Below are 10,214 nucleotides of genomic sequence, written 5' to 3'. Positions count from 1 at the left end.
GCAGGTGGGGGAGGGCTGGACACACTCCTCCCCCGCCCCCCAGCAGGGAGCAGCTGACGTTACATTGGCTCTCAACCCCATCTCAGCACGGAGGCCAGTCCACAGTAGGAGCCCAGGGTTTGTGGGGAGAATGAGCCACCTCGGAGACAGACGTTGGATGCTGAGGAGAACAAAGGGTCTAGAAGGGCCTACTGACAACAAAGCCTGCCTGGGCCAGATGCCGTGAACTCCGAGGTGAGGCAGTGCCGTGGTCAGCGAGGGTGGTTCTGCAGGATCACAGGACCACGCGGCCCCCAGTATTAGCAGGTGGCTCAGGTGAGCTGCCCAACTCTGTCCTGCTTTAAGTCTAGCGGATGTGACTCAGCGATGGCTTTGCCATGGCATCCTCTGCATTGCCAGCCCCCGTTTCAGCAGGGGATGGCATCTTGGTCAAGCCAAAGTCTGATTAGTTGGAGAAACCAACATGTCAGAGCACCCTGAGAATATTAAATGATATTTATAAAGGGATGACGTTGGGAAAATAATTACCGATGGTAAGAGGCAATCAGCGGCGGGAACTCCTTCGCTGCTCAAGTGGTAAGAAATTAGACGGACCGGGGCTCTGAGCAGCGAGGGTTTGTCACGGGGACAGCAGAAGGGGTTGGAAAGTCGCTACCTCTGCTGATTCTGTTAATAGGATAAAGCAGCCGCGCAAACAAGAGCCAGACCCCAGGAGGCCTGCATTTGAGGGGATTTTAAAATCAGGCCAGCTCCTGCCAATAGCTTCACTTTTAGATGTGTTAGAACTGGAAGGGAGCTTAGAGATCAGCAACGCCACTGGTTCTCAGTTTTCAAGGTTTCTGCTTTCCAAAAATACTGCAAGTTATTAAGTAATAATTAATTTGTTTTCACATTTTTTATTCATCAAAGACACAGAGGACTGCCAGCTGGGAGAAGCAGAAGACATAGCATCGATGTCACTCTAGCCCCCAACAAGAGACCTATTTTTTTGTTTTTGTCAGCCCAGCCATATTATCTCATGTAAATGTAGTTTCCCTTTGAAAACATTTAAAACACAAGAGTCCATTTTTAAGTGGAGGGAGCCTGAAGGAGCCTGGAGTATCTTTACCAGAAATCTTCAGTCCAAGCAAACTCTCTTACTTTATACAAAAATACACTGAAGCCCAGAGAACGTAAGTGGCTTGCCCCAGGTCACACAGCTGGCTGTCAACAGAGCCAAGGCTAGATCTGGGGAAGCAGGAAGAAAGGAAGGCTGTCCTGGACATGCAAGGGTAGGGAAGGAGTAAATCACAGCAGTGAATGCAGTGCTGAGTGCGGACCCTGGACACCAGTGGGCTTGGTTTGACTCTTGAGCTCAATCCTTACGAGCTGCGGGACCCTAGCAAAATGACGGAAGCTCTCTGAGCCCATTTTCCTATCGGTAAAATGGGGATAATAATAGCACTTACCACATACTGTTGTGAGGATTAAGTGAACTAACAGAACAGAGCACTTTATACATTGTAGCTGCTTTTCCTTAACCCATTTGTGTGAGCAGGCGCGGTTGGGGTGTGTGTGTGTGTCTGTGTAGACATAAGACCAACAAGCTTAGAGAACAGGTCACATGATCCAACTTCCAGCTGCTGCCCTGACTAGGCCAGTGGGAGACAAATTGTCCCAGTGGAGCTCTAGGTAGTAAATTACAGTGCTGTTACTTCTAGGTAGTAACTCAAAACTGAGTGTGCCTCAAAACCCAGGCTGCATCCTGATTCACTGCCTCTGAGTTCCTGTAGGGTGGGACTTGGGAGTCTGAACTTTTAAAAATTATTATTTAGATAAAATTTACACACAGTAAAATTCACCATTTTAAAGCACACACTTGTATGGGTTTTTACGATACTCATAAGGTTGGGCAACCACCACTACTACCTACTTCCAGAACCTTGTCATCACCCCAGAAAGAAAGCCAGTACCCATTAGCAGTCACTCCCCCATCCCCTGGTAACCACTAATCCCTCTGTCTCTACGGATTTGTCGACTCTGGACGATTCATAAGAATGAAATCATACAACACGTGGTCTTTGCGTCCGACTTCTTTCACTCTGCACAGTGTTTTCAAGGTTCGTCTATGCTGCGGCAGGGATCGGGGCTTTATTCCTTTGGAATCTGCAATTTTAACAAGCTCCCCAGCAGTTCTGATGATTGGGCTTTGGGGAGAAAAAGAACAGCAAATTCACACAAGGTGAACCTTCTGGTTGCTATATAGATACAGGGCCTCAATCCTTCCTTCAGGTGTGCCCATCTCAGAAGCCCCACTGGTGACAGGAGACGTCGCTGGCCACTTGCCTCCTCCAGAGCCTGCAGAGGTTGGGCAGGGTCTCCTGGTACCCGGTAGGGAGGACATGTGCATCTAAGGACAGTGCCTGGCTGTGCTGGGAACTGGGCAGATGAACTATAAGAGAGGCTCACACAAGGGGATTTAGTCTCAACTCCAAGACTTTAATGTATATTATGCTCTTGGAAAAACAATTCCAAGGAGACAAGTGGAACCGAAAGTCTTAACCGGAGGGGATTGTTATTCAGAAAGCTAGTGTGAGCCACAGCCTTGGGAGAGAGCAGCACAGGGACTCCGATCATAGAACAACAGTCTGAGGTCAGGGTGGCAGGGCCTGCGTGCATGATGCGCGACCCCTCAGGATTCCCAGGAAACCGGAGCGCCATCACTCCTGTGGCTGACAGCCCCACAGCAGGATGGGGGGCGGACCCAGGCTGACCAGGTCATCTCTGGAGCTCTGAATAAAGGCACAGAACTTCAACAGGGCCAAAGAAACCTGTACAAAGCAAGAACCTTTCTCTTTGTTGTTGAATCTCCAGGTCATCAGAAACACTCGTGGTGGCTCTGGTGAGGGAGGAATGGGGCCATACAAGAGGGTTGCCAAGGCCCACTTCTGGGTCTCAGGCCTCAGAAGGGAGCAGATGGGAGGGGTGTGGCACTAGCAATGCCTCTGAGGTCAGGAGCTGCAATGATCTTGAAAGATTATCCACTGGGACCTCTGGACAGGAGAAAGGGATTTAAAGCAAAAGCTGACCACTCGTCAGATTCAACCTGTCTTCTGTTATGCTCCCCGCAACCTGGGGCTCCAGGGTGGTCACACGCCCATGTTTTCTGTGATGTATTCCCATCCAACAAGGGGCAGGCAGAAATCCTGGCTCATCTCCCTATTACCCTCTGATTAACTTTTAAAAAGTCACCAACTGACATCTCAGCCTCCTGGGCAGTCCAGGGTTTCTAACCATTCTACGGAATAAACAATCGGTTCTCCTGGGCTTTGGGCTCAACTTCTTCTCTTCTGGAAGGAAGCAAGCTGCTGCTGAGGCAGGTCTCTCCCAAGAGCTCATTTGGAATTCAGTTAGGTTATAGCACCAAGGCCAGGCTGACGGGGAACCCACAAATGTGCCTTCTAGATGGGGTACAGCCTCTCTGGCACTGAAAGAACTTATTTATTGGTGAAGGAGGGAATTCTGGCTCTATCTTTGTAGAACCTGGCAGGGCTGCTGCCCCAGGAAGTCCCAGTAGGACAGGTGAATGGAGGAGCCAGGACCACAGCCGTGGGGAAGGGGCCTCCTCTGGCTGAGAGCTTTTCCAGTTAGCCAGTCCCCACACCCTCGGGAAGAACAACCACCACTGGGGCGCAGTCCTCAGGCTCCGCCTCAAAGTCCCACTGAAACTTCTTGGTTAGGTGAGCTTGGAACTTTTCAGCTTTCTGCCTCAGGGTGGCATCCACGGCAACGCTGCAGGCGGATGAAAAGAAAACCTACAGAGAACAGAGGATAAGTCACTCCTGAGAATACAGAGGGGCTGAAAAAGCTGTGGAAATTTCCTCATGGTGTTCAGCTCTCCGGGGTGGGTGGATCAGCCGCTGCTGGCACAGGCTCAGGACACCTACTGTGCTCCCCCCAGACCAAGAAAGAAGGTCCAAGCCCAGCTGAGAAGCTGGGGCAGGACCAGAATGGAAAATTACTATCTTGGGCAGAGATGCCCCACTGAGAGTAAGGCAAGCGGGGCCATCACCCTGGCCCTGCTCTCCGGGGAGATCTACTGGGCACCCGGGCAGTAACTTAGAAAAAGAGGCAGTAGCTACACCAGGCGGTACTAAGAAAGGTATGGGGGTGCTTATAAGCCCCTGGATCCCATAAAATCCCAGGCCCCAACCCAGTAAGGGTGAACTGCTGCTCTAATCTAAATGGGCCCCAGGCTGCCAATCTGAGGTTTCTATTTCCCTTAAAAGCTTTGAGGGCTTCCCTGGTGGCGCAGTGGTTGAGAGTCCACCTGCCGATGCAGGGGACACGGGTTCGTGCCCCGGTCCGGGAAGATCCCACATGCCGCAGAGCGGCTGGGCCCATGGGCCACGGCCGCTGGGCCTGCGCGTCCGGAGCCTGTGCTCCACAATGGGAGAGGCCGCAACAGTGAGAGGCCCGCGTACCGCAAAAAAAACAAAAAAAAAAAAAAAAAAAAAAAAAAAAGCTTTGATTATTTTAAAATTGTGGTAATATATACATAACACAAAATCTACCATTTTAAACATTAAAAAAATTATCATTTAAAAGACCGTACTAAATACACATAATATTTACCATGTTAAGAGTATAGTCCAGTGGCATTAAGTACATTTACATTATTACGCAACCATCACCACCAACCATCTCCAGAACTTTTTCATCTTCCCCAGCTGAAACGATACCCATTAACTCCCCATTCCCCGCTTCCAGCACCTGGTAACCACCATTCTACTTTCTGTCTATGATTTTGACTACTCTAGGTACCTCATATAAGTGGAATCATACAATATTTGTCCTTTTGTGCCTGGCTTATTTCACTTAACATAATGTCCTCAAGGTTCACTCATGTATGAAGTGCCAGAATTTCCTTCCTTTTTAAGGCTGAATGATATGCCACCGTATGTAGATACCACACTTTTTTTCCACTCATCTGTCAATGGCCATTTGGGTTGTTTCTACCTTTTGGCTATTACAAATAATCCTGCTATGAACATGGATATAAAAATATCCCTTACAGAGTCATTGCTTTCAATTCTTTGGGGTATACACCCAGAAGTGGAGTTTCTGGATCATAATATAATTCTGCTTAATGTTTTGAGGAACCACCATACTGTTTTCCACAGTGGCTGTGTCATTTTACATTCCCATCAGCAATGAACGAGGGTTCCAATTTCTCTACAATCTCTTCAGCATCTGTTATTTTCTGTTTTTGTTTGTTTGTTTACAATAGCTACCCAAACGGGTGTGAAGTGGTGTCTCATTGTGGTTTTGATTTGCATTTCCCTAAGGATTAGTGATGCTGAATATCTTTTCATGTATTTATTGGCCATGTGTATATCTTCCTTGGAGAAAAGTCTATTCAAGTCCTTTGCCCTTTTTTGATCAGGTTTTTTAATTTGTGTTGTTGAGTTATCGAAGTTCTTTTATATTCTGGAAACTAATCCCTTGTTTTGATGTTCTTTTAAATTCAGTTTCATCTAATATAAACATGGGCAGGGGCAAACACAGTAATTTTCCCTACCTCTGAAACTCCATTCCAGATTGTCCCGGATCTCAACCGCTTCTCTAAGAATGACAGCAAACCCATTACTCCTTCTCACACTATTTTATCGTTCTCAAAGAAGTTTCATAGAGTAGTCCAGTGGATCCTCACAAGGCCCTGGGAAGACACACTAGGATGCCTATTTTATGGAAATGGAGGCTGAGGGGAGTTAAATGGCTGGGTCAAAATTACCAGAAAGGAAGGAGCAGTTTTTCCCAGACTACCCGTTGGCTCCCTGCAAGACCACCCCAGACACAGGGGCATGAGGGTGAAAGCAGCAATCTGATCCACATCACCTTCCTGTCACAGCTGGCCCGCAGACCACCATGGAAAGAATCTGGGCTCCAGGGGCCTTGACCTGACAAAGGTAACAGGTGTACTCTGCAGCTGCTTCCAGGGACAACCCCCCTCCTAACCGCCTCTCCACTGTCTTTCTGTTAGCAGGAGGAGTGAGGCTCATGGTCAGTGGTCTTTGTTTGGAGACACTTTGTTGGGATGGTAGCAGGGACAGAAGTGACGGGGAGGGGAGTTCAGAAGCAGAAGGTGGGGGGTTACAGAATTTGGTTTCATTACTTGGGAATCGACTAAATACAGGAGCAGGAAGCACAGCTACAACAAAATACCAGATCAATAACTAATTAGAGGGGCTGTGGGAGCTCAGTGGTGAGAAGGCAGTGGGGAAGCCGGTGGCCTGTCCATAGGCAGCTAATGGAGCTTGCTCTGGAGCACTGAACGTGAGGCCGGCTGAACCCTGGGGAGGGGCCTGGTATGGGAACCAGAGAAGCCTTGTTTCAAACAGCATTAGCACTGGAGGCCCTGTGCACCCATGGGTCTGCCCCCAGAGGTCCTGGGGGGGCCTGCTGGCTGAATTAGCAAAAGCCTCTTCCTGTTCTCCCTCCTTAAACGGTAAATTGTACTACTCTCTACACAGCCCTTCCTCTCCTGCCACATTGAGCAGCTGCCCAAACATGCTCCATTGCCTCTTCTGTGCCTCTACTCACACAGGCTTTTCCTCTGCTTATAACACCCTTCTCCACCCTTGCTTTCTCCTCCCTCACCTACTAATTTCTACTAGTGACCCAAGCTCAGTTCAGATGCCTCCTCCTTTGGGATGTCTTCCCACACCAAAGACGGAACAGGTGCTCCTCTGTGCTCCCCCGGTGCCCAGGGTTACCTGGCACATAGCCTCACTCTCAGTCAGTAACCGTCCATTTACCGTTGAGCTCTCCCAAGAGACAAGGAGCACCTCCAAAGCAGAGACTCCTTTTCCTACCTGCACCCCACTCCCCTAGCACAGAGTCCGCCATATAAAAAGGACTCATTGGATGTTTAATGAACAAATGAACGAAGAAGATCATAGGTTCTATGAAAATCTATTTCTGGGTCCCTTTTGCACAGTGCCTGTACCAAATGATTGCTCGATAATTGCATGATGGTGCTGGACAGAATAAGGGACTCGTCCTGGGGAGGACGTGGCTTATTTACCAGGCCCCTGAATGCCACCGGCTCACAAGCCATCTCCTTGTGACAGTTCTCTTATAAAAGCCCAACCTGAAAGGAACTGCTCCCACCTCTGTTCCCCGAGGACTGTGCCTGAGCATCCCTTATGGCATTTCTCACACTCTGCTTGCATCACAGTGATCTGTGCCCCTTCAGAGTAGGGGTCACTTCCTAATTATCAATGTGACCCACACAGCAGATCGCCCAGGGCCTGGCATAGAGTTGGGGCCCACAGGATGCTCACTGAATGGATATGAATGAGATGTAGGGATGGCCAGCAGTGAGAGACTGGAACAGGCTGGGTGCATGCTCGTCATTCATCCTTCCCACCCACCTCTCCAACATCGCCATGGGGGTAACATCAACTAGAGGCAGGTATAACAGAAGCCTTCAGTCTGAAAAATAAGGCTTCTAATTTGAAAAGCGCTATGTCCTTTATAAAGACCTTGTCAGTCTAATCTTTACTACAAACTGGGAGGTAGGATAGGAAATTACTATTCCCATTGTACAGATAAGGATGGTGATAAATGCTGAGCAAGTGATAAATGTCAAGCAAGATCCAGTCCCAGTAGGGAAATCGAAATCCTTTTTCCCTACCAAGACCTTCTTTTTGTCTTGACACAGACGTAATACATCCTTGATATTTTCAGCCGTGTCCTATGGGGAACCAAGGGGCTTGGAGACCGGGTGCTTCTGGAACTGTCCCTTCTGCAGGCCTCCAGGACCCAGGTCACAGTCTAGGTTGTCTGTTTTAAAACACCAACTTTATTGAGGCATAATTTACGTACAACTAAATTCATCCATTTTAAGTGTTCAATTCGTTTTGATAAATGTATACACCCGTGCAACCACTATATGATGTAATCAAGATAGGTATCTGTTTATAACTTTTTCTTTTGGTATCCAGGCTATGAGTTTAAAGGCCCATATACCATCACAATCAGGATACTGAACGGTTCCATCACTCCAAAAATATTCCCTCACACTGCCCCTTACAAATCAAATCCTCCCCTTGACCCTAGCCCCTGGCATCCATTGATCTATTTTTGTCCCTATAGTTTACAAACTTGTTATTTTAAAAATTCACAATTCAGAAGAGATGTTTAGACAGTATCTGGTTTCCAAACAACAATTTACTTTTATTCTCTTGTTTTTAGATTAATTGTATGCCTTCTTATATAAATTTAGTAATGATCTGGTTATTTTATTTACTAAAGTGAAACAAGTACACTTTTAAAAATCACTGAGAAATGAATCATCTTAATATGGGAATATTAATCCTGGATATTTTAAAAATACTTTTGAAATAGGATAATAACATTTCAGAAACATCTGCATTTTAGAACTAAAAGCACACCCATTGGGTATTTCTCTTCAAATTAAAAAAAAAAGTATTAATACTTTTACCATTAAGTCTATATATTGTAAAATCGTACTTTAGTCAGAAATGTGAAAGCTTTCTTTTAAACCCCAGTTAAATAAATTGAGTTCAGTCAGGTCACCTTGAGAAATTCAAAATACCACGGTAGATAGCTGAGTCACTGCTTATCCTATTTTGTGGCTAGACCAAAAAGATGAAATTTCCTAATTTTTTCAATTCCCACATGATTATTCAACTTAGAATGAAACTAGCCAGAGGTAGTACATTTTATTTCCACTTGCAGAAGAAGAAAGTGGTGTTAAAAGCAAGACTATCACTTCACAACAATTACCAAGAAGGCGAAAAGCAGCAGAATCATGTTTTCTGAGGTCAGTTTAAAGAATTTGGGATGTTTCATCTGGGGCTCTAATCATATATGGGAGCCCACAATGGGCTTTAGAATCAAAGTTCAGCCTTGCCATCCACTAGCTCTGGCAAACTCAGGCAAAATTATGTGACCTCCCTGTTCCTGTCTTCTCATCTGTAAAATGGGATTATATACTTAACTTCTAGCATTGTTGTGAGGGCTAAATGAAATAATGCACAGTAAGTGTGCAGAAGTGATAGTTGATGGCAGGAGGTGTAGGAGTAGGTAGGTGAAATTTATCAGAGCTGGTGTTATGACAAAAACACAGGCATACATTGTTTTATTGCACTTCTCAGGTATTGCATTTTTTACAAATTGAAAGTCTGTGGCAACCCTGCATTGAGCAAGTCTATCAGCACCATTTTCCCAACAGCATTTGCTCACTTTGTATCTGTGTCATATTCTGGTAATTCTCAAAATATTTCAAACCAAAACGATTACGACTATACCTAGGAATAAACCTACCTAAGGAGACAAAAGACCTGTATGCAGAAAACTATAAGACACTGATGAAAGAAATTAAAGATGATACAAACAGATGGAGAAATATACCATGTTCTTGGATTGGAAGAATCAACATTATGAAAATGACTATACTACCCAAAGATTCAATGCAATCCCTATCAAACTACCAATGGCATTTTTCACAGAACTAGAACAAAAAATTTCACAATTTGTATGGAAACACAAAAGACCCCGAATAGCCAAAGCAATCTTGAGAAAGAAAAACAGAGCTGCAGGAACCAGGCTCCCGGACTTCAGAGGATACTACAAAGCTATAGTAATCAAGACAGTATGGTACTGGTGCAAAAACAGAAATACAGATCAATGGAACAGGATAGAAAGCCCAGAGATAAACCCATGCACCTATGGTCACCTTATTTTTGATGAAGTAGGTAAGAATATATAATGGAGAAAAGACAGCCTCTTCAATAAGTGGTGCTGGGAAAACTGGACAGCTACACGTAAAAGAATGAAATTAGAGGGCTTCCCTGGTGGCGCAGTGGTTGAGAGTCTGCCTGCCAATGCAGGGGACACGGGTTCGAGCCCTGGTCTGGGAAGATCCCACATGCCGCAGAGCAACTAAGCCCGTGAGCCACAACTACTGAGCCTGCGCGTCTGTAGCCTGTGCTCCTCAACAAGAGAGGCCGCGATAGTGAGAGGCCCGTGCACCGCGATGAAGAGTGGTCCCCGCTTGCCACAACTAGAGAAAGCCCTCAAACAGAAACGAAGACCCAACACAGCCAAAAATAAATAAAGAAATAAAAGCCATTTCTAAAAAAAAGAAAAAGAATGAAATTAGAACACTCCCTAACACCATACACAAAAATAAACTCAAACTGGAT

At 46.1% G+C, this 10,214-nt stretch overlaps 1 protein-coding gene across 1 annotated transcript in view; it reads right to left on the bottom strand.

The window, feature by feature from the left end:
- Positions 1–2,461: 2,461 nt before the first annotated feature.
- LOC102986908 (AAR2 splicing factor) overlaps positions 2,462–10,214 on the bottom strand; it is a gene marked incomplete at its 5' end in the record, with an annotated part of 17,214 nt that continues 9,461 nt past the window's right edge. The window contains one exon of the mRNA XM_028485215.1: positions 2,462–3,794. Coding sequence (XP_028341016.1) covers positions 3,627–3,794 — 168 coding nt within the window. The remainder of the gene's footprint in view (positions 3,795–10,214) is intronic.

The sequence above is a fragment of the Physeter macrocephalus genome, unplaced genomic scaffold (assembly GCF_002837175.3).
Source record: "Physeter macrocephalus isolate SW-GA unplaced genomic scaffold, ASM283717v5 random_354, whole genome shotgun sequence".
Classification (NCBI taxonomy): domain Eukaryota; kingdom Metazoa; phylum Chordata; class Mammalia; order Artiodactyla; family Physeteridae; genus Physeter; species Physeter macrocephalus.
Note: the sequence above shows the minus strand (reverse complement) of the source record. Positions and strands in the feature narration are given on the sequence as shown.